Raw genomic sequence first — 25207 nt, 5'->3', positions numbered from 1 at the left:
AGTTTGAGAGAATACCAAAGTAAACAAGCAAGTATTTAGCCTTTTTAAAAAAAAAAATCCGAGGGGTCATCTTTCCAAAGGTCTGGTGCTGCTGTGGAAAAGACCCATTAATGCCTGTACAGCCTCTTGCAAGGTACAGCCATAGTTCCGGTTGCTTCACCCAATACTGGCTATTTTGTAATCTCTCAGATATTGGTATCCAGAACCAGTTAGGGTTTTTATAAGCAGGTAATCAGTATTTAGGACTGTTATTGTAAGGACAATCTGCCCATCTTAAAGATTTGGTTTGAATCTATTCGCGATTTAATCTGCTGACCTGCTTTTCTACATCTATAGATATTAAATAAGATGGGATTAGATCCTTTGGATCTGCAGTTTAATACTGCAGGGACAGTATTGTCCAGAACTACTTTTGGGGAATAGCTGCACAGAAAAGGAATGGAAGCAATACAACACCACATGGCCACTTAATAAAATGCCACGGTCAATTGTATCAAAAGTTGCTGAGAAGTTTGAAAATGCTTAAGTCTCTTCATTCTAATTCCAATATTCTGAAATAGATTTTCGGGATATTTTCAGGCAGATGGAAAATGAAATGCAGTGGTTGTCTTTCAAAATAAGTAACAGAATATGGAATCCATAAAATAATGATTAGACACTCCCCAAATTGCATCAAAGAACTACAGTTGGTGAGCTAATAGGAAAGCAAAGGTTGTTAACTAAGAGATTCATTGCTTAACTGATCACGAAATGTGATGTTAGAAGCAGATTAAATATATATATATATATATATATATATATATATATATATATATATATATATATATATATGCTGTATATTCAGAAATGTTTCACAATCTGCAAAGGTCAAAGACCTGTATGTTCAAGTGCAGCAATAAAAATCTTTGTGGAACAAACTGATCAAAGAACTGTGATGCTCAATCTCCCGTGATGCAAGCTGATGCAGAACATGGAGGCTGATGGAAAGTCAGTATTAAAATAGCAGAACAGGGGAAGGTCAAAACATTGAAGAAATCTAGGAAGGACATTGTAACAAAATGTAAATTGCATACATTTTGCTGTTTGTTCATTTTGCCTTCAGAAGTTGTGGATCCATCACTGGAGATTTTTAAGAGATTGGACAACCATTTATCTGAAACAGTATAGGATCTCCTGCTTAAGCAGGGGATTAGATAAGACATTCCACCCTTCCAACTGTTATTCTATTATCTTGGTAGCTTGAACAAAAATACATGCTTCAATTGACTAATTGCAAGCCAACTGACAAAGTAGTTCAAAAGTTCAACTTCTGCAATTTACAGTTATTACTTATTCTACTAACTTCATCACTCACTACTACATTTCCTTCTACTGGACAATCCAAAGCCCGCTTATGAAGCATCCATCTATTTGGTGTGCTTTTCCTGTCTATGTGAGATGATGCAATAATTGCCTTTTATAGTAGCTTTCCCTCAGTAGTCTTACGCAACTTAGCTACCTCTTTGACGTTATGTGTCATTCTGTCCTCGAGCTGGTTCTTAGTTTTACACAATTTCCACTGGGCTGAATAGAAATTCCGCTTGACAAAAACACTTCCAAGTCGCGGTCGAATTTCCCAGCCATGCTTTGCGCAAGAGTCTAACTTCTAGATTCTTTTAGCCCCTTTTCATGCATTTAAGAGCTTTCCCAGTCCAAGCTAGGAGGAATTGGGCACGGCAGCCTCTTCCTTCCTGCCCAGAAGGACATTATACGCTCTGAACCCCATCTCCCTTACGCCCACCCCCACGGGCCGCCCATCTAGGGCTTCTCCTCTTCCTCCGCCCCGATCACACCTGGGAGGGTGGAGCGAGGAGAGCCGTCGCCCTTCCATTGGCTTGTTTCCTGTGGGGTGAGTGGGGTGGATCTCCCCGCCAGGCTAAGCGGGGAGCATCGTTGCTTCGCCAGACGGGAAATGGCAGGCTAGACGGTCTTCTTTGGACCGTCGCGCTACTACGCTTCCCTGCATGCTTCTGGCCCGCCGAACGCTGGGGGAAGGGGATGGAATCGCTCGGTGCACTCTGGGAGTTGTAGGAGCGGCAAACAGAGCCCTGCTCACTTCCCATCGGCCCTTGCGCCCTGCTGCCTGGGGCGGAGGCGGAGGAGGGAGGAGGGGGAGGAGGCGGAGGCGCAGAGAGGTGGCGTTGCGGCATCCAGCGGCAGACGTCGGCCGGGGTTACTCGGAGCCGCGGATTTACTCAGCCTGAGGCCCTTCCCGCCGCTGTCGATGTGAGCAAGGCGGCCCTCAGGGAAGGACAGGGAGGGCGGGCGGGGCCGTGTGTGGGTGGGGCCGGCTCGGTGGGGATCCTGCCTTCTTCCCGCTCGGCTCCAGAGGAACGGCGCGACTGAAAGCGCTGCTTCTCGGAGAGTAAGGTGTTGCGTCAACGGTACCGCCGGCCTCTACCCAGCCTGGCCCGACCTGGGCTGCCGCCGCCTCCTCCTCCTCCCTCCGCTCCCAGCGCCTCTCCTTGAGCCGTTGCTGTCAGGCCGGCGCGCACGCGCGCCATCTCAGCCGCCTGCCGGCACGCGCCGAAACCACAAGCAGCGAAGCCGGCGCGCCCGCAACTTTAGCCCGGAGCCTCCTCTCTCCTCCTCCTCGAGTAACATCGAGACGCGAAAGCCTGCGCCCGAGCGAAGTTACCCACGCAAAGGCAACTGCGGAGATATGAAGATCAAAGATGCCAAAAAACCATGTAAGATCCTTTCTCTCTTTTGGAGACGCCTTGCCTTTTTGCCTTTTGCTTTTAAAAAGCAATGGGTATCTCTGTACTGTAGTAAATGTTGGATGTTTTCAGGTAGCTTCTATATAGGGTTTTTTTGCTTCTATTTGTATTAGAAATGTCTGGAGTGTGTGTTTGTGTGTGTGTGTAGCATAGGCATAGGCATTTACTAGTAGTTAAGCAAAAGTGCACCAAGTGCATATCGGCATTCTTGAAAGTAAGCCCCACTGATTCTGTTTAATTTAGTACTGAGAAAAAATGTTTTTATAGTCAAAGCATAAGTAAGCTGTGCCCTCCGATCCTCCAATTTGGAGAAAAATCAGTATTTTCTTTTGACTAGTTGCATGGATGTAGGAAACTAAATTCCTGAGGGAGAGGAATTGATTATATATGTTACAAATGTTTACAATAGCAAGGGCATTTAGGCTTATATACTGCCCCACAGTATACAGCACTCAGTGCCAGAATTGCAGCTATGATCAAGGGGAAATACAATTTCCTAAATAAAACTTTGCTTTTTCAGAACATCTATAAAAATGACATATCTCTTGCTGTTTGTCTTGGCATGGAAATATTTATACAAGACTACTTAAGCTGAACTAAAACAAAGTATTGCATTTGGTAACTTAATAAGAATATGCCCTATCTCTAAACATTTTTTTAAAATTTGAAAATATACTAGTATTTTTTTATTTCTATAGATGGAAACTATCAAAAAAAGAGAAGTAAATAATTTAATACTTTAACATTTGTAGATTATATATGTGTAATTGTATTCCTCAGTTTGGGATGCAGTGCAGTATATTCTTGTCATATTTGCATGGATAAAATACTTTCTGATTTGTTGGAACTATGTGTACAAGATGATTGAAAAACCTGCTGTACATGCATAATCTGTTTTAACAAGACAGCTTTTGTATTAAAATATACCTCAGCATATTGTGAAATAGTACTCTTTGGTTACACAGTGCCATCTCTATCTGAGGTCTGGGAACAAAATGTTGATGGCCACCTTCAAGGTTACTGCTTTCCCTTCCTAATGATTAAAATGCAGGACTGTGAAAGAAATAATGTGTATCTGAAATTGTGTTAATGAAAATTCTGCTTCCATAAAAACAAAAAGATACTGTGGAAGATTTAAGACCTTCAAATGAAAATGTACCTAAAGAAAGTTTTCTGAAACTAAAAGAGCTAACTTGCTTCTATAATCACATTTAGAATCATTCAAACTCATGTTTCCCAACAAATTCATAAAATCTAACTTCAAATATGTGGTTGTTCGTTATTTTAATGCTGAAAATTATTACTGCTCTGTTGGCAGAAAAAATGTTCTAAGTTTTCATAGCTCATTTAACTTTATTGCAGAATAATAAAAAGTTATAAACGGGTGACTTATGTTCCAGTATTTGCTTCAAACACGAATTGTAACATCTTGATTATAATTTATGGAGCATGTAAAAAGGTTTAAAGCAGGAATACCACTCCTCCCCTGAAAATTAATACACTAAACTAAACATAAATGAATTAGAGAAGGGTGAATTTGTTGTAACAATATGCAACTAAAAGATGCTTTACATCTCTCTTTGTCTCTATTTCCACTTCCCCAAGAGAGGTACATCTTACAATTTGAGAATCCCTGTTTTACTGCCTCTTCAAATGAATCATCCTATTGTAAAGTACTATTTTAAAACAATATCAAATCTGTACCCAAACATTTTCATCTAATGTATTCAAGTGCTTTAAACTGTTCTGAAAGTATTGTGGCTGACAGCTCACTGATGCTTGAGTAATTTAAATAGCTGCTTTTGAAAACACAAATGAAGCATTCATAAGTGCTTTTGTTCTTAGTATGTTCAAGTATGCATACTTGAACATGCTATTGGAGATAATAGAATTTAAACAAAGCTGTCGCATATTATATATTATGTAACAAAATCCTTATTATATATGGAATCAGTGGAAACACATAGAAGTGAACTTGCCCTCTGCTCTTATGAGAGCTTTTAATAACACCAAACAATTTTCATTAATTGTTTAACAAAATAAAGAGGCCTCGCAAATAAAATAATATTTGGTATTTCTAACAATAAAGCTTTCTTTCTCTCCCTCTTTCTCTCTCCACAGCTTTTCCATGGTTTGGAATGGATATTGGTGGAACGCTAGTGAAACTTGCATATTTTGAACCTATAGATATTACTGCAGAAGAAGAGCAGGAAGAGGTTGAAAGTCTGAAGAGTATTCGCAAATATTTAACATCAAATGTGGCCTATGGGTCCACTGGTATTCGAGATGTCCACCTTGAACTTAAAGACTTGACACTGTTTGGACGAAAGGGAAATTTGCACTTTATCAGATTCCCAACGCATGACTTGCCTACTTTTATTCAAATGGGAAGAAATAAAAACTTTTCCACACTACATACGGTGCTTTGTGCCACTGGTGGTGGTGCTTATAAATTTGAAGAAGATTTTCGCACAGTAGGTAGTTTAGTTGCATGTTTTCATTCTGATTGACAGAATATATATATACTGATTGTGGCGATAAATTCAACCTGTGTGGCAATTAGCATTTAGGCTTATATACCGTCCCATATAGCTTTACAGTGCACTCTGGGCGGTTTCAATGTCATCATTATTTGCATATCATTCCCAACAATCTGGGTCCTCATTTTACCTCTGAAGGATAGAAAGTTGAGTGAACCTTGAGCCCTGTCAGGGTCGAATTCCAGACTATGGGCAGAGTTTCCCTGCAATATTGCCCTTTAACCACTGTGCCACCAGGGCAATTGTCTCTTTTTCATAAGACAAGAATCTGATAAGGGCAAAGAGATCTCTGGTTTTGTACTTTGGAATTTGACTGCTGAAGAATCACTGCATTGTACTAATTGTATGTAGGAAGGAATAACTTCCTAAATAACTACTTGTTTTCTTTGCAATCCTGCACAAAAGAGCTGGCAAGATTTCTCCTGATTGTTCTTTTAAGTCTTACAGCAAATATATATATATATTAAGATATGGTGACATAGATGGGATTTGTAGTATGCGGGTATATTGGGCCTTGCCTTGTTCACAACCCTTTTGACATTTTCTTTGTTTAGCAGCCAGCAATTCCAATTATTGCGTGCAAAGAAGGAAGGCAATCAGATAAATTTAGATATTTGCTGGACATGTGAACTGAGTGGCACATATATCTTACCAATTGTCATGAGCTACATATTATGTCTACAATAACCTCTGCTCCAGTATGTTGTAATATAACACTTTCATCAGTTTCAGCTATCTAAAGTCTTTTTATTTTAACAAAAGAAAAAATATTCTAACATTTTTATAAAAGGGTTAGGTGTGGTCAGGATAGTATTACTGACACAGTGGAAATGAAACTATGGGGCTCTCTAATATATCAATATATCAAATCTATCAATCAGGCTGTCCAAATTTTTTTTTAAAATGTTTTCATCCTATCTTTATTTTTATAAATACCTCAAGGCAATGAAAATAAACAATACTCCTTCCTCCTACCTATTTTCTCCACAACAAAGTTGGCCCAAAGCTCCTCAGTTGTCCTTCATGCCTAAGGTGGGACTAGAATTTATAGTCGCCTAGTTTTTAGGCCAGCACCTTAAACACTAGCCCAAACTGGCTCCTGAATTATAACTTCCAGTATAGCTATAGCTCCATCAAATTTTACAACAATGCTAGAAAGATGGTCTAGAATGAAAGATCAGATGCCTGTAGCCTCTTAACGTTTTGTTCAGGAACATGTTATGCTAATCAATATTTCTCTTCTTTTTGGAGATTGGAGATCTTCAGCTGCACAAATTGGATGAACTTGATTGTCTCGTCAAAGGCTTGTTGTATATAGATTCTGTCAGTTTTAATGGCCAGGCAGAATGCTACTATTTTGAAAATGCATCAGAACCTGAAAGATGCCAAAAGATGCCTTTTAACTTAGATGATCCATACCCTTTGCTGGTTGTAAACATTGGCTCAGGAGTCAGTATTTTAGCAGTTCATTCCAAAGACAACTACAAGAGAGTGACCGGAACAAGGTACACATATAAATGCATGCCAAGTTTATAATATTGTGCTTGCTCAGCCATCTTTCAGATAATATGTCAGTTCAGAACTATGTCTTTTTCAAAATATCTTTTGATTTTACAGCATGGGTTTTTATGTTTATGTATTTATGAAATATGTTGAATGGCCATCTCAGGTTTATTTTTGAGAACGTTATGGCCTGATAATTATTAGATCAATGATTTTGAAATCATAATTGGTTAAAAAAAACAAAGGAAAGAAAGCCATCAAGATTAAGAAAGTCCCAATTGCTGATGATTAGTCCTTTGGTCATAGTAATTTATTTGTGGTGTGAGTTGACTGCCTTTAGTCAAACATAGACAAGCATCTTAAAAGACTTGCAGTGAATTGGTTTCCAGATAGACATCTTAACTGGAACAGTTACATTCAGAATAATGTTCATAAAGTACCTTGTGAAGGGGCAGACTGTAATAGAAATTGAAGTATTTATTATATGGTGATTCATTAAATACACTTTCTGTTTTATATCTTTACAAATACTTTCCTCGATTCTCAGTTGATCATATTATATCTCTTTCCTAATTTTAAATAGGTAAGACATCATCATCATTGCATTAGTTAAGAGGTATAATTTTACAAATATTTCATGTTCAGTCTAGGTGGCGGGACCTTTCTTGGTTTGTGCAGTTTACTGACCGGATGTGAAAGTTTTGAAGAAGCTCTAGAAATGGCATCCAAAGGCAACAGCACGCAAGCTGACAAGCTGGTCCGGGATATTTATGGGGGAGACTATGAACGGTTTGGCTTACCAGGATGGGCAGTGGCATCTAGGTAGGCATGGCAAAGTAACACAGATCATGAATTCCTGACGTGATGTATTAATAATATAGCCATTATATTACATTATATTATTAATTTATAAATAGCTGAGAAATATAGAACACTAATACATTTTTGAAATGGAAAGTATGTTGGTGGCATGGAAAGACTTAGCTTTAATAATACTCTCCACCCATTAGATTATATATTATCTTTTAATATTTTCCCTTAATAAAAATTTATAGAGCAAATTTGGATAAGACATTTAGGTGAAATTTACTTCCCCATAATTTTTGAGAAAAATATTAATGCTGGGAAAGGGGGAAGGAAAGAGAAGAAAAGGACAATCAGTAGCAAGGTTCTTTAGTAGCAAGCAGAAGTGGTCAGCGTATTCTCCAAAGCACCTAAAGGCAACCCAAGAAACAACGTATGGAAAATTATTAAGGAGTGATCCAACCTAGAACTATGGAGAAGTTTTCTGACAGTTAGCATAATCAATCAGTGGAAAAGCTGGCCTCCAGAAGTTGTGGGTTCTCCATCACTAGAGGCTTTTAAAAAGAGGTGGGACTGCTATTTTTCCAGAATTGTATAGAATTGTACAGGACAGTGATGGCAAACCTTTTAGAGACCAAGTGCCCAAACTGCAACCCAAAACCCACTTATGTATCATCGGATGCTGATTGGGCGTGGCCCATTGGGTGGGTGTGGCCCATTGAGTAGGCGTGGCCCATTGGATGGGCATGGCTGCAGTGGGACTAAAAAGTTCAATCAATCAATTCCAACTTTGCAAGATCTTTTTTTTTTCCCGCGAGAAGTTAAAATTGATTGATTGATTGAACCTTTTTTTTTTCACATGACGGTGAAGGCCTAAAGCGAAAAGGTTTTATAAAACCCAGCTGAAGGCCTAGGACTGGGCAATGGCACGCATGCCCACAGAGAGGGCTCTGCATGCCATCTGTGGCACGCGTGCCGTAGGTTCACCACCACAGGTATAGGATCTGCTTGAGCAAGGGATTGGACTAGAAGCCTCCCATGTCCCTTCCAACTCTGTTATTCTGTTAAGGTGGATAGTGATTACAGTGATGAAAAATGCACCATTGGAAGACTTGTAACAGGTTAGGAGCTGATCATCAGGGAGAAAATTTGTCTATTGGTAAGGTGAAAAAGAACTTGATGGCACATATCAAATCATACCCCATAGTTATCTGATTAAAATTCTAATTAACTGCCTAGAACCAATTGTTCTATTAAAGTCTTGTAAACTGTCTTCTATCATCAAACCCGCAAATAGTCCTTGCCCACTGAAATTAATTCAAATATGCACTTCAGCTGAAGATTCCATAGAATAATGTCTGGTAAACAATAAAATATATATGTCTTGGTATCTTGTAATACCTTTGTAATCATAGCCATAATAATATGATTGAAGAGGTTTTCAGCTGTGTTTGCTTAGAAAACAACAGAAGATTGATTTATAGTTTTGGTGCTTAACAAACTTAAGACTTTGTTACTCAGAATAATTCTTGTTCTTTTCCATTGACAGTTAAGATTGGTTTCCATTCCTAATGTCTACTTTATAAATCTATTTTTTCCTTGACAAAAAAAGTACAAAATTAGCATATTTATGCTGTATTAGGTTTTTCTTTAGATAACAGTGATAGGTAGATGACTGCTTGGCAGTAAATAGAAGAATCATACAGTTGAAAGACATGTTGCCAGATCATCAATTAATTGCTTCAGTGTCCACGGATGCAATTAATCTGGTCCTGAAGAATTAAACTCAAAGAACTATTTCCTCTTCATGTTTCTACTACTTAAGCTTCAGTACTGCCTGATGAACATGCCTTTCACAATTTCCGAAACACACAAATTTTTGGTTTCAGAAGATTCAATAGCTCTTCCTTTATTTGATATATGGTAACATTTTTCTTCTTCACAGAGTATTTAACAGAGTAGTTAAGTTTAAAATATATATTTGACTGCACTCAGTTGTTCTTTCTCTAAAAATCAAGAATGCCTGCTTACATTCACTGTCATTCATTTTCCTGCTATTTCCAGAGGGGAAAAACAAAACTAGGTAGAACATTAAATTGATTCATCAATAAAGGTGATTTGAAAATCTTGGCACAAAATAAAGTCTGCTATTTTTATCTAAATACTATGAAGCATTTAATGACTCTGGGATGTGTCCAGCCTTTCCCATCCTACCATCTTTTGATAGGCTAGACTTAGATATTGTCATTCTGACAATATTCTTGATCTCCCAAACGACAAATCATTTCTACAGGTACATAGTTGTAACTCAGTGGTTCTCAACCTTTTTAATGCCGCGACCCCCAACCGGTCATAAGTCGAGGACTACTCAACCGGTCGTAAGTCAAGGACTACTCAACTGTTGCAGCACCCGTTTGCAGAATGGGACTTTTGGCGGGCTCAGCAGGACAGAGACAGCCTGGACAATTCCTATTGGCTTTTGAAAGCCAATAGAATTAGACTCTATTCAAGAGAGTCTATTCTATTGGCTTTCAAAAGCCAATAGAATAAAAGGGAGGAGTACAGCTAAGGAAAAGGGGGGGGGGAAATGATGGACTGCGTTGTTTGGCGACCCCCGTGAAATGGTCGTTCGACCCCAAATGGGGTCCCGAACCACTGTTGTAACTGGAAGAATATAGATCAGTATTAGTTCTAATTGGGGAATTTTGCAAGTTTATTTTTATAAGTACAAAGGTGTTTTCTGTTGCCTAATTAATTGAATATGTGCCAACTCTTAGTGACTTCATAGATATTTTTTTCCTTGAAAATCTGGCCCTAACCAGTTTTTTCAGGTTTTCACAAAAGCTTCCATCCATCAAAAGAGATAATGATCTCTGTCAGTGCACCATCTAGCTTAACTGTATTGAGCCTCAAGTTCCAAGATTGTTGAGCAGTTATTGTTTATTACTTATAGCATGACATGAGCCCTTTCAAGCTTTGTAAGCAGCTTTTATAAAGAAGTATATCTTATCACAGGCAGGGAGAGATATTATTGTATATCTTTTGATGAACATCAACATTGCAAATTTTTTCTAGCTTTGGGAATATGATCTACAAAGAGAAACGGGAGTCTGTCAGCAAAGAAGACCTGGCTAGAGCAACCTTGGTTACTATCACCAACAACATCGGATCTATAGCACGAATGTGTGCTGTAAATGAGGTAAACTGTGTTAAGGGAAGGATGCGGAAACTTTGTGATGTCCTAAATGTAAATTGGAACAATTCTTTTGCTAAGGACAAGCAAGTTCTTTCTCATTAGAATTTCCTTTTTTTTTTTTCATTGAATTTAAATACTCCAGAGCCATCCTAAAGTTGATTAGGACTTAAATTTATCGTAACCTACATGCCTGCCTGCCTGCCTGTCTGTCATACAATTTAGAGACTGTCCAACTTCAAATGACTCTGGTGGCTTAATCAATTTTTTTTTAATTCTTAATGTCCAGAAGGCAAACATTCTGTAACAGAAAAATGTCCTACAAAGAGCAACCACAACTCTTTCCATAGCTTTGAAGAAAGCCAAATTTTCAATGACTTCCTGAATGTTACCCAGATGGGAGCCGCACAAACCTCTGGGTGGATGCTCTTCCCTTGAGCAGGTCCAGCATCAAGGGAAGGGATGCTTCTTGGGTCCTGATAGATGACACTTTTATTCAAGAACCAGGAATGTCTCCATTCTGCCTGATCTCACCAGTGGAAAGAAATAATTAAGATAGGCATTAAGTCAGCCAGTCCCTATGCCATTAAGGATTTTATAGGTGATAATACCTTCAGAAGCTGATTGATAGCCTGTGCATCTTGTAGAGCATGCCATCATTGCCTGTTCCACCTCACTCTGGACTGTTGTAGCTTTCAAATGGTTTTCAAGGGCAGCCCCTTGTACAGCTTATTGCAATAGTCCATTCAACTATATATTAATTATGATGTTTGGTCTAGTGCTTGGGGAGAAAGGTACCTTTGTTTTAAACTATGTTTTATGTATTCTTGTGAGCCACCTAGAGTCATTGTATGTGATAGATAGCCATATAAGTCCCGTAATGTAAATCAATAATTTTTATCCAGTGTACATTTCTTCAGGAAGTGTAGTGAACACACTTCTTTGTTTGTTGCTTTCTGAAGTGCTGCTTTCTGAATTTCTGCATCTGTTCTTTATGCATAGAAAACTTTAACATAACCAATTGTGTCCCAATAGGAGAAAGAATTAGTTGCTAGTTGGGAATATTTCTTGCTGTCTTTGGCTTCTTTACAGTGCTGCCTTGTTGCATATGGATCAAGCAGCATTGTACAGGGCTATGAAGACATTAAGTACTGCTTCACTGTAAACAGTGGTTGAATTGTATTACACTTAATACATAAGAATTTGAAAAATGATGCATAGTGTTTTTATATATGCAGAATTAAGATTATAGGGATATGTAAAAAGCATCTGATGCCATTGCCCAAAGTTTACTTTGATTTTCCATTTTTGGTATAGTTAACATTTAATAAAATGCAACTAACATTTATAAAACAATTTCAAATTAAAAATGACTCAATGCATTACTCAGGGGCCTGAGCAAATTAAAATGTTTGCTGCATGAAGAAAGCAAGAAATCTGGATATCAAATAAACTTGCCTGGAAATACGATCAGATCTCTTTTTCTGGACAAATTCCAGAACAATTTAAGTAGGAAGCAGAATTTCTGTCATATTGATACTGATTCAAATTGGATCCAAACTGTATTTTTACCAAGAGCAGCATTCCCTAAGCTGAGTTCTAGTCAGAGAGTATATTAAAATGCCAAAAGATTTACATAGTTCAGCTTCCCTGCAACCCATTATATAACTGCAGATCTATTGTGGAGATTTGGGAGCACTTCTAGAAGAATGTAGGATCTGGTCTGGGACTATAGAGAGATGGAGAATAGGCAGAAATCTCAATTTCTCTCGACTGAATCAGAAGACTTCTGAGAAGGAAAATACTGCTTTTATTCAAATAAGAAAATGTCTGTGTCCAACTCATTGACAGGTCTGCATAGTGCTTTAAATAGGTGTTTATGTGTATAAATTGATAAATTAGTACAATTAAATAAAATATAGGCTGTCCTGGAACAACACCTGACAAAGGGCAATACATAATTCTAGTATGTAAAGTAAAATAATTCTACTGAACGTAACTTACATAAATACTGGGACTGTGCTTCTATGCACATTTATCTAGGGATAATTACAGAGAGAACGGCTGTTGAAAAATGTAGTTTTAATTTTTTTTCCCCACTTCACAGAGAAAACTTGAATCGCTTTTGATTATAATCAAGAATAGAAATATCTATTGCTTTTTTCCCCTTTAGAAAATAAACCGTGTTGTCTTTGTTGGTAACTTTCTACGTGTGAATACTTTATCAATGAAGCTTTTGGCATATGCACTGGATTACTGGTCCAAAGGCCAGCTGAAAGCTTTGTTCCTTGAACATGAGGTATGTATGTGTCAGTCATATCCTTTACATATCTTTCCCTACCTATCAATGTTCAGCGTTCTATAGTTATTTTTATTCTTGATTTGATATAAATATAAGTGTAAATGATGTGTTTGTACTTCAATTATCAGAGACAAATTTAAATGCTGGATTTTATGCATTACTATTATTGGGGGAAAGACTCTTCTGAATTGAACAGTAGGGTTCATTCTAAAGCTTTAATAAGCTTCTCTATTAGCAATATGTTTGGGAACCTGTTTTTGTTTATTTGATAGATTTATTTCCCATCTTTTCTTCAGGAGCTCACGTCTTACACCCTCCAATTCCCCCCCCCCACACACACACACACATACAACAACAACCATTTAAGAGAAATTGAGCCAAGTGACGATTCAAAGTTAACCAGTGAGCCTAGGATCTGGATCTCCCAAGTGCCAATCCAAAACCCTCACCACTGTACTATATTAGCTTTTGGGGGCCGTGCCCTTCAAAATCTTGTCATAGTTAAACCATTTATTTATTTATCACTCTTTTATGCTCGCCCTTCTCTCAAAAAGCAACTCTGGGCAATGTGCAACAATCAAATAACGCAACAAATACATAAAAACAGATGCCAAAAAACATAAAACATCATTATTAAAAATGAAAATATTATTAGCATTTTAAAATATGCAGACCCAGATTAAAAATATTCACCACCACCACCACAGAATCATCTAAGAATGTCTCTAATTCCCTGGAGGCCCTGGTGACACTACCAGGTTTTGAAGGACGTCCAGAATGATAACCTTAATAGTATTCAAAGTGATTGGCTTATATTCAGATGTTTCAGTTGCTTGAAAAAAAAATATAGGTTGAAAAGAAAAGGCTCCGGGACTGTCTTCTAGTGCCTTCTTTCAAAACGAAAACAGAGTGGATGCAACCTTATAAGCCCTGTAAAACACAATATCACATAGTGAAATAGTGCGCACAGATTAGATTGGCACATAGTCTTATGTGCAATTTCTTAAATTGATGGAGAAGCTAGCAGTAAACTGAGCTCAGTCACCATATGATAATCTCTAAACTATATCCAAACAGGCTGGAAAGAATTCAGAGTTGACAGGAAGGAGGTTTCCAGACAGAATTCCTTGCGTAGCCCATCAAGGTAGTCATGGGCAATTTTTTATTTTTCTTCCCTTAAGAAATTATCTCTTGGTGCTCTCATACAGTTCTTTAAATCAGGCAGGTTAATTAAGATATTTTTAAGACTTAATATTTGTAATCTTGACAGAAAAAATAGTGTTCAGAGAATAGAGAAGTCACAACTGTCCCAAATTACTTATACAAGGGAAAGGAAAAAAGATTTTGACCCATACTTCTGCATATTATTTCAGAATTACCAAATGTAATATGTCACCAAAAACTGAATTGTGCAAAATCTTCTTTTAAATGCAGGGGTACTTTGGAGCAGTTGGTGCCCTCCTTGGATTGCCAAATTTCAGCTGAAGCTCAAAGTACCACAATACTGAATTGTTCTCTACCTTTCTGGCATTATTACATAATTGTTTTTATATCAACTGGAAGAGCGGAAGGGCTGCAGTCTTTCTATAAATGTCTTTAACAGAAGGATAAAACTATCTCATTGTTGACATCTGGGTGCTCCTATAAGAAGCACTTGGTAGTGGAGTTGAATCTCTAATCCATTTCATCAACATTCTCCAACTTGATACCCCTTCTAATTTCTCAGCTAGTATAGCGGTTAAGTATGTTGGTTGCGATACATAAATAAAGGATATCAAGCTGGGGAATGCCGTAATAGACATTTAATACTCAGCATATGTCTTAAACTCAAAGACATAATCTTAACTGTCTAGACCCTTCAATACTAATCCTGTTTTGCTTCAAAACTATTCTTAAGCAATTGGATTGCATGTAATTGGACAAGGTTTGACATAGCCTTGTGCTCAGAGTTCATTTAGATTTCCAGTCAACTCCAAAACTTCATGATTGTAGCCATGAATGAAGAAAGGATCTTTGATGCAAGGTATTGTGTTTCAATGCAAGTAAGTTACAGCATGTTGAAATACTTATTCAGGCATCAGTGTTAAGTTTCCAAACATTAAACGTAAAAACATCAGCAACGGTTTTGTACAATTGATTTAATGAATTAAACAATCAAGCACGTGTGTGTAACTACCAAGGGTATAAACCAGACGTTACTTTCAGCAGTTTCAAAAAGTGACAGTAAAAAAATATCCATATATCTCAGAATTACTTCTGTAAACAGTGCCAGCAGATACGACTGAAATCAAAGCAGCAGTGGTGTGGCAAAGGCTGGAAAGACAGATCTAATAAGACGTCTTTGGTGTGACTTCCCAACTCCAAGAAAGTGAGTTGATCTCATTGAACCTTTATTGACTAAGAATATTAAGTTGGGACTAGGTTGTGTCCTTAAACCATTATGGCAGCTATAGAGGTTGAACTGCAGAGTCAACAGTTCCAGTCTTTTCATTGTACCCAAGTAAACTGTTCCAGTGGTGCAACAGTGTGGCCTTGAGATAAACTCCTATACTTACTTTATGCCATTTGAGATCCAGTTGTGAAGTTTACAATAGTGGCGTATTTAATAGACTGCTGCAACAAAGCTTACTGTAAGACCTCAGCAAAAAAGAATAATCTCAGAAAAGAAACTTTCTATGCACAAGGATGTAATTATTGTATCCTGGAGGAATATGCAGTTACCCAATCCATGAATTAAATTTTCTAGAAGGGAATCTACCCCTGTCTGGAATTCACCTGAGTTTTAGGTACTGCTTATTTTACTTGTTAAGATGATATACTATTTTGACACATGAATATTTCATACAGCAATATCTATATGAAAATAACTCCAGCATTCTTGGAATTTTGGTTGGTTTAGGTGTTTTTTTAAAAAAATCATTTGTCTATAATTATATTTCAATGCTTAGGATTAGTAATTGGCTTGTAGTATGTAGCAATCACTTAAAAATATTTTCTGCTTTTAGAATTTTGAAATGAATTATCTCTTTATAGCACAGGGCAACATCCAGAGATTGTATGTATCTCACTGGTTTGAGGAAATCAGAAAATACAACTTCAGTAAAACAAAACAAAAAAAATCTCATCATAGAAACATTATACTTGATTATTTTAACCCCAGCCCATTTCACAAAGTATAACGATTAATTCCAAATTCATACCAGGAAATTAAAAAAATATTGTTTTTTTCATTTTGAGTTTTGAAACAACAGAAGTGAACAGTTATTGTCTGCCTTTCCTGTTGTGAAGAGATATTTTTGGCACTACTAAAACTACTATATATCATAGTTCAACAGATTTAGATCATGGTAACATCGTAGTTTGGAATAAGCCCCATAAATGAATGCATTGGCAATTTTTATGTTAGACAATTTCTATTTTTATTTTTGCATTATATAATTGCATTTATAAGAACAGCACTTTTACAAAAACGCCATTGCAATGCTACAAAATTCTGTCATTGTTTATGTGAATTCATGCTGTTAGCAAGCTCATCTAGCACTGTTGTAAGAAGCTTTTTTGGTTTGGGAGTAGCAGAGATTTTTCCCGAAAAGGTAAAGGAGCACTCAGCTTTTTGGGGAGAGGAGAAAATGTTTGGTAAGCCAGGAGGGGGACTTCTTTTTTCCTTTCCTTCAGAGGTTCCGAGTGTGGCGCCTCTTTAGTCCCAACAGTTAACACGAGTGCCTTAAGGTTCCTTTTGGCGGTTTCAGTGACATACTGAGCTTTTTCTGATTCTGAATATTGGCAGCTTTCAAACAAAATTCGCCCATGATATTGCATTTTTTCTCCCCCCCCCCCCCAATTTTATTTTCAGTTTTAGTCCTAAAGTCCTTTCTGGTAATTACAATGTTCTACCTCTGGGCTTAGGGGATGTATGGATAGATTGATAAACACAATCTCTCAAAATAAGAGCACGCTGGCTGCTAAGGAGACAGTTTTTATTTCTTAAGACAGATCATGTGCTGTTGGAGCTAATAAAATTTTCAGGAGTGATTCCATTAAGGCAGTGGTTCTCAACCTTTCTAATGCCGCGACCCCATAATACAGTTCCCCATGTTGTGGTGACCCCCAACCACTTATACATCACCGGGTGCCAGGGGCGTGGCCAAAGAAAAGGGGGAAAAAATGGCGGACAGCCTTGTCTGGCGACCCCCGTGAAATGGTCGTTCGACCCCAAATGGGGTCCCGACCCACAGGTTGAGAACCACTGCATTAAGGTATAGTTGGATAAGGTGTCTCATATGACCGTCCCTTATTAACTACTGAATTTGAGCATTAATGGACCAGTCTTTTCCTCCCCTACATTCCTTGATTTAGTTCTCATTTTTATATTGCTTTTTTAAGCATTCCATGAAAAACACAAGATGGTATAAAAACCAGATCACTCCTTTTATCCATTTCAGAATATAACAAGAGTGGTCCTGTTGATTTGTTATAAGGCTGCAGTGTGGATTGATTGCACAGTCTTTTTGAATCTCACTGATAAAATGGATTGAGAGTAGCGTGTTGGCTCTTTTCACTCTACTGCTCCTTATATCTTCAATAGTCAGATTGTATTGTGACCGATTGCAAATTCTGTTTACTGTTTTGCCAACCCCAAGCATTATAAAATCTTACAATTTGATAGAATGCATATAAAACCAAACTGCATTTGATCAGTGTTCCTTACGTATTTTGGATTTGGTTTGTTGGCTGCAATGGAAATGTTTCAGGTTTAGCACGATGTAGTTTAAGATGATCATCTCCAAAATACGCATCAAAACATTGTTAGCTGTGGGGTGGTTTTTGCTTTTTTTGTTTTGTTTTGTTTTGTTTTGCAATATGCTTTCATGGAATAGATGTGAACCAGCAACATGCTGAATTTTAATGTATATGTACTTCTATGACACCGTTGATTTTTAAAGTTAGGTCTTTGGATTAAAAAAAATGATTTTACTTAGAGCCAGTTGAATAATCAGTCTCCTAACTATTAATGAATTGTTTTGTAAATAGTATAGTTATAATTTAAGTGCTGAATTCAGTATGTTTTACTAGGTAATTGCATAATTTAGAATTTTTAGCTTTCTAAAAAGTCAGCCTCCTTTTAGGATCCAGGATTTTTGTTCTTAAATGGAAATTAAATAATGCTGTATGGATGGTAGAATTTTAAAAAGTAGATAGGGATTATGACTATAAAGTAATGTGTCATTAAAAGTGATACCTTTCACTACCATTCTAATGAGCTATAATAAATCTAGCTTTACTTTAAGTATAGAATTTTGATAAAACACAATGAACATTCTTACTTCTTTGAGCGATACTTCCCCCTCTGCCTCTCCCATCCCTATCCTTGTTGTCCGCATGTTAAACAGTAGCATCAACGTATTTATACCTGTTGTAAATTAAAAGTAACTTAAGCTTTGCAAACCTTCTGTTTTGGGAAACAAAGACCCTTCCTTGATTCAGAAGCGACCTCCTTTTAAGTATGTTTTATTGCATTGCAACACAATATAAGTGTTCTTACTCCAAATAATATTCTTTATTATCAAAGGGGAAATTAGTAGGAAGCCTGCAAGCAAGCATACTAAGGTAAACACCTTAGCAATTTTTTTCCTTAAAAATTAACATTTTGGGACATGTTAGAGATGCAAGAAGTATCCTTGGTCAGTTGTTGGTCACGTGACTCAGACGTGCATTAATCAATCTATTTCTAAAGGTTTTGCCAAATATTTGAACACAAGCCTTACTTCTACAAATGATGATGATTCACATCTCTTACTAGCTTTACTGTGTATTTTGTACATAGGGGACAAATGGAGAGGAATCCAGAAAGCTGCCTTTTATTAATTCAGAATGTTCTCCATCTTATTCAGTATTACCAACATGGACTGGCAGCGTTCTTCCTCATTGGGTCAGTTAGGGGTCCTTATCAGTTTTACAGCCCCTCTATTCTTCACCTGCAACCTCTGGGTTACTTGAAACTAAACTATGAAAGGAGTGCCTCAATTACTTAACCACAACTAGAACTTCTCATGAAACATAAGGCTGAGAACACCATAACTTTGTGCGCCCACGCTACGGGAAGGTTAAGATCAGTTTGGCTTTACAGTATTTTTATCCTTGGTATGATGTAGGCCAGTTTGATATAGGACAAGAACTAGTGCTGCCTTATCTAAATAGGAAAGCAACAGCATAGAACTCCATCCTCAGTCACACCCTTTGAATTGTACTGGACTGCTTCATGAAAAAGCAGAATTCACAGCTTTGGGTTGCACAACATGTGCCCAAGGACCTGCTTCTAAAGTAACACCTGGAACTTGTTCTAATAAGAGTTTGGGAGAGAGGCAAAGCTGTGGAAAGGAATTCTGGTTACCTTCCAGATGGGTTGGACTGCAGCTTCCCTTATTTCAAAGGTTTGAACGCTGGGTTCCCAACAAAGAGTATTTAAAAATACTCTAGCAAGCCCCAGTTCAAACAATTTGGCCAGAGGAAAGGGCGCTGTGTGTGTGTGTGTGTATAAGCACATGAGTCCTGTTCCTTGTTTGCTTTGTGCTAAATCACATTCAACTGTTAAAATGAAAAACTTGCAACAGTCCTGGAATTGTAGCTACCTTTATGTACTGAACAGTTAAGGGTTCTTAATAATGAAATAACGATTACTTTAAATGTATTAGCCAATAAATGGGAGAAAAAGTACTGTAAATGGCAATCTCTTCTATTCCCTCCCTCCTTCTCACTTTTTTCTGCTTCCTTTCTACTTTCTCAGACTAGAAAAATGAGGGAGATGTGTAGCAGGATATAGGCAGCACGGTAGGAAGGATTAGGCCCAGGAGCTTCCTGAAGGGGGTGCAAAAACATATCCATACCTCCTTATGGCTTTGGCCTCTCCTTTTGGACAGGAGAAGTTTCCTGGCAGAAGGGCAGTTCCCTACCTGGCTACCCTGAATTCTCCCTTGTGTTTCTGCCCAAATGTCTCTAAGGTAAATGCCAGGAGGCAGCTATACTCTGGCCGATAATGCCACTGCTGCTGCTGCTCTTTCTTAATAATTCACCTGCTGATTCATCCTAGTCTTTGGCCTGTTAGAAGGAGGGAGGGAAGGAAGGAAGGGAGAACAATATCATTCCCACAAATGATCTACTTGGGCCTAGTCACCATCACCACCAGGCCACTGAGCAAAAGAGGGGATGATGTGGCTGCTTCTCTGATGGTGAAATATTTTTTGCGTACCATATTTTGTGCCCTCTTTTTGTTAAGGTGTCCTGAAGGGAGGTAGAAGTAGACTACAAATGACATAAGCAGGCTTTATGAAATGCTTGTTTAAAGTCAAATGTAGGTAAGACCCTTAGTGGCCCTATATGAGGGGCATGGAGAGAAACAATCACAAATTAGTCTAAGATAAAACTATTTCTCTTGATCTTACTTCAGGCTCTGCATTTTGTAGTCAAGAGTTTGTCATAAAACACTGTAATTAGCATATGTGTGATAAAATAACAGAATTTTATTTCCAGAGTTTCAAAGTTTCCTAAGTTTATCAGTCATTGTAGTTCAGGTGTATTTGTGCAAAGACCATGATTTAACCAACTTATCCCATATTACCGTATATGCCGGCGTATAAGACGACTTCTGGAAGCGTAAACTCGGCGCCAAAGACGGGGGTCGTCTTATACGCCGGAAATACTGGTAGTTTCCGGCGTAGAAGACAACGTTCTAGGAATGCGGCTTGGCGATAAAGACGGGGGTCGTCTTATATGCCGGGTCGCCTAATACGCCGGCATATACAGTAATTGAATCCATTGCTAATGTTCCCTACCATTTTTATTGTGAAAAGAATTTTTTAAAATTTCTATTGTATTTTGGTTAAACCTTTCATTCCATAAAACTAACTAAAAATTGCAGACAGAGTTTTTCTGGAATCAGAAGGAATTTAACTATTCATTTTAGCAGTGAAAAGAAACGCATTTTAAGCAATAGTTAACATGCTGCAGTTAGTGATAATTACTGAGGTTTTTTTTTTTAAAAAAAAAAGGTTTCATAGATGGCCTGGTTTCAATATTGAGAACACTTTAATATCCATGTTATTTAGAAATAGAGAAGATACCCTTCATATTTCCCAGCAAAGTTGGCATTTTAACTTTTTTTTAAAAAAAAAGAAAAAAAATCTTAAGTGACTAAAATTGTATCTAGAAACTCCCATGACAAGCTCTTATTTCCAAAATGTGTATATAATATACTGTGAGAACCATTTGTCATATATTGCCTTATTCTGTTGCAGTAAACTCACTGTCTAGGCTTTTTAGGATTTTGACAATGGTGTGAAAATGTACGTTTTGCAAATTTAAATCATAGTTACTAAATTATTTAACATATATTTTGTAAATTGTTTTAATTTATTTTGAATGTCAAAGCTTTTCTGTACTGTTTTCGTGCAACCAAATAATGGAAACCTATGCTGCATTCATTCCCGTCAGAATTGTATAAAAATTCCTGACAGCTTGCATGAGTAAATGTGAAATCTAATTTTGTTGTTCAATAATGGGCTTTTTTGTGTGTGTGTTTTCCTAGCTTTAGTGTTCTGTAGACAGAATTTTATTTTTTTTCTAAATAAAAGTCGAATGGATGGTTCCCTCTACCATATTTGATTTAATTTTTTGAAGGTATTAATAAAGGGGTGAGAAATCTAGCTTATGCTTAAGAAGAAAATAAACTTGACTTTGGTGGATAAAGTCAGCAACAAAGAAGTGCTGTATCCCTGCTGAGAGAAAGAATAATTAAGCTATCACTAACAAACGATTGTTTGGTCTAATCTTTGTCGCATTTTTTCTTATTTTGGTCATATTTTATCAGTGACTCTTGGAAAGAGTTTACACAAGCAGGTAATGAAATCTGATAGAAGTATTGCAACATTGGTTTGTTTTTTGCTCCTTCAGATTTTGGAATATGACTTTTAGTTGCTTGAAGTTTCAAGTCCCTGCGTACCCAGCCAGCTCTTCACGCTATCTCAGTGATGGCGAACCTTTTAGAGACCGAGTGCCCAAACTGCAACCCAAAACCCACTTATTTATTGCCAGGTGCCAGGTGGGCGTGGCCCACTGGGTGGGCGTGGCTGTGGTGGTCATGGCAGATTGGGTGGGTGTGGCCAAGGTGGGCATGATCACCTCGATGTTGCTCATGGGGAGGCACATCTGTGGGGGCCGGGCAGGGTTGGGGGAGATCCAGGGGGTCTCTGGCAGGGGGGGCAGTGGGCAGGAAGCTTGTCCTGTGGGGTGAGGCGAGGCAAGGAGAGGCAGGGTGGGGGTGCCATTGTCACAGGGCAAGGTGAGGCAGGGGCCGGGGCGGTTGCTGCCTGACACCATCGGCCTCTGCACACAGGCCAGCGAGCGCATGGGTGCTGGGATGCATCCGGCTATGTGGGACCTCGGCAAGTTAGCGGGCAGCTGGTTGAAGAGGGACGGTTGCCATCTCTGGGGCATGACGTGTGTGCCCACAGAGAGGGCTCTGAGTGCCGCCTCTGGCATGCATGCCATAGGTTTGCCACTACTGCCTTATCTAGTTCCATAACAAAGAGTTAGGTTTGGTAACAAGGTTTTCATTTCTGCGATATTTTTTTTTAATGTGTAGAAACATATCATGGCCAACAGGACATATTTATGTTCCTGCAAGCGGGAAATTGGGTCAGTAATAAATAGTCATAGTCATTAACCTGCTTTTATCCTTAAAAGTAACACTAGGAATGGGCTTCGGGGCTCACCCTGAAATTTAGCATTCCATTACCACAGAATTCTAAAAAATATATTTGATTCATTCAAATATAAATTCCAATAACAATAGACCGGAATCTAATAACTAGTAAGTATAGGTCAGTGGTTCCCAAACTTTTCTATACCCTGCACCCCTTTGATATATTCTTGTACCCCTTATAAAAGTTCAAAATAACGGCAACAAATTATGCATATACACTACTATAAGTTTGAAACTTCTAAACCAAGTTTTCGCACCCCCCGGAATATCGTCTCACACCCCCGGTTGGGAACCCCTGGTAGAGGCAATCATTGAATTGAAGATCAATGTTCATTAAATTTCAGGAAAAAACATACAAAAAAGCAAAGAGAAAATTAAAAAGTGGGGAGGCTAAGGGAAAAAGCAAAATTGGGATGGGAAAACAGGAAAAAGATATTTAAAAAGTAACTCCTGACTTCTTTCCTACAGACAAAAGTAGTACTGTCATCATAAAGAAGTCTAAACATCAGTACCCAAGATTAAGGGGGTCATTCATTTCAGTTTCAACCCCAAAAGCCGAGTAGAAATGAAACTAGATAAAAGTCTTTAATCAAAGCAGTCTTCGTCATCTCCACCAACTACATTAATTTCACCTTTCTTTTATTGTGGTGTATGAGTCCTTCCATCTCTGCTCATCTGTTTATCCATCAAACCTAAAAGAAAAGCCTCTGACTTCAGTTATACATTCAGTTTAAGAATTCTCTGAGTTAAAATTAATAATAATAGTAATAATAATAATACCAGGAGATGCCAGTCAAAGAAAAAGAACTGGAAAAAATTATGAAATATTGCGACCTGGCCATCGAAATTGCACAATAATGGATGAAATGTGTAACAGTGATACCCATTGTCATCGGGGCACTGGGAACTATGTCCAAAAACTTTGCAAAATACATCAAGAAATTGCAGCTTCCTGCAATAACTCCAGCAATGTTACAAAAACTGTGCTACTTAGAACATCTTATATTTTAAGGAGTACCTGGTTGACACCTAGGATGCTGGTAGTGACCTGTATCAACCATCAGCACCAGCCAATTTGAATGTTCAGTTGATTGAAGTTCACGTCTAATGAATAAAAGATAATGAGGAGGAGGAGGAGGAGGAGGAAGGGACCTTGGAGGTCATCTAGTCCAACCCCCTGCTCAGGCAGGAAACCCTATACCATTTCAAACAAATGGCTGTCCAGTCTTTTCTTAAAAACTTCCAGTGTTGGAGCACTCACTCACCTTCAGATTGTGTACCTTTCCAACATTTGACACACCCATATACATCTTTGACAATTTATCAGGTATTAGATGCCAAAAGTACCACCTTACAAAAATTCTTCCAAATTAAACATCAACTTTTATCTGCATTTTTACTTACTCAACATTCTTACACTGACCTCTCCCTAGAAGACACGATTTTCTCATAGAGTCAAAATCATTTTTAAGTATAAAATAGTTTGCTTCACTGGGTAGAAAGCTAACTTAATTGTCTTTTGGGAGAATCTCTTCTGCTTCTGACTTTGTACTGGATAGAAACATTGCTGTGGGAACACATGAAGCTAAGGTGTAGTGTGTACATTTCCTTAAGAGAACTTGGTCACCCGCATCTGTAACATCAGTAGACTTTAAGTATGCCCCCTTTGAAGGATCATCCTTAATTCCTGACTTCTCCATATAGGGTTGGAAAATTCTTTTACTTGAAATTGCATTGTGCTAAAAGGTAAAGAGACACACAGAGCCTAAACATTCCTTTGCAAACATGGGCAACATTCAGATAGCAGCTTCTTGTGGTTAGGCAGGAACCAACAAGATGAATTTCAACAGGGACAAATGCAAAGTCCAACATTTGGATAGGAAAAATCAAAGCCATGTATATAGGAGGTGGGTGGGCAGGATGACATACTGGTCAACAGTACTCAAAAAGAATTAATTGGTGGATCATAGACATGAGCAGCAAGAAAAGAAATGCAATGGAAAAATACTATTACCATAATCACAGTATTAACATAATGAAAAACATGGTGACATTTTTAGCAAACAGTTTTAAAGTTCCTGCCTGGCTATCTTCATTTCGTGTGTAATAGGGAAATACTTCAAATTATTTTTAAAAATGGACAATTCAATTTTGATGTTGCATTCAATTAAAAAATAGATGTAAATAGATAGAAGATAGAGGTAGGATAGAGATGAGAGTAAGAGTTGACATGATAATTTTGTTTGTTATGAAGAAAATTTTTATGGCTACCCAACTCATGGTGACTGGGCAGCTTATCGAAGTAAAATCCCAAATACAAAACCCAATAAACCCCCCCTCCCCCCATTT

The 25207-nt window shown here is 37.9% G+C and overlaps 1 protein-coding gene across 8 annotated transcripts in view; it reads left to right on the top strand.

Annotated features, from left to right (window-relative positions):
- The first annotated feature begins 906 nt into the window (after window positions 1–906).
- LOC120315950 (pantothenate kinase 3) overlaps window positions 907–25207 on the top strand; it is a 44143-nt gene continuing 19842 nt past the window's right edge. For 6 of the 8 annotated variants that reach the window (XR_005558827.1, XR_005558828.1, XR_005558826.1 and 3 more), the window contains exons 1-6: window positions 907–2729; window positions 4881–5233; window positions 6551–6804; window positions 7448–7624; window positions 10682–10805; window positions 12973–13098. Coding sequence is in view for 3 of the 8 variants with exons in the window: in XM_039361021.1 (XP_039216955.1) it covers window positions 2702–2729; window positions 4881–5233; window positions 6551–6804; window positions 7448–7624; window positions 10682–10805; window positions 12973–13098 (1062 nt within the window). In the remaining 5 variants the exon portion in view is untranslated. Of the gene's footprint in view, window positions 2730–4880; window positions 5234–6550; window positions 6805–7447; window positions 7625–10681; window positions 10806–12972; window positions 13099–14535; window positions 21753–25207 lie in introns of those variants that run through there. The other 2 variants (XM_039361023.1, XM_039361022.1) reach the window with 2 other exon arrangements.

This window comes from Crotalus tigris, unplaced genomic scaffold (genome assembly GCF_016545835.1).
Source record: "Crotalus tigris isolate CLP2741 ecotype Arizona unplaced genomic scaffold, ASM1654583v1 scf7180000019189.1338056, whole genome shotgun sequence".
Lineage (NCBI taxonomy): Eukaryota > Metazoa > Chordata > Lepidosauria > Squamata > Viperidae > Crotalus > Crotalus tigris.
The sequence above is the reverse complement of the archived record's forward strand: the minus strand, read 5'-3'. Positions and strand labels throughout refer to the sequence as shown.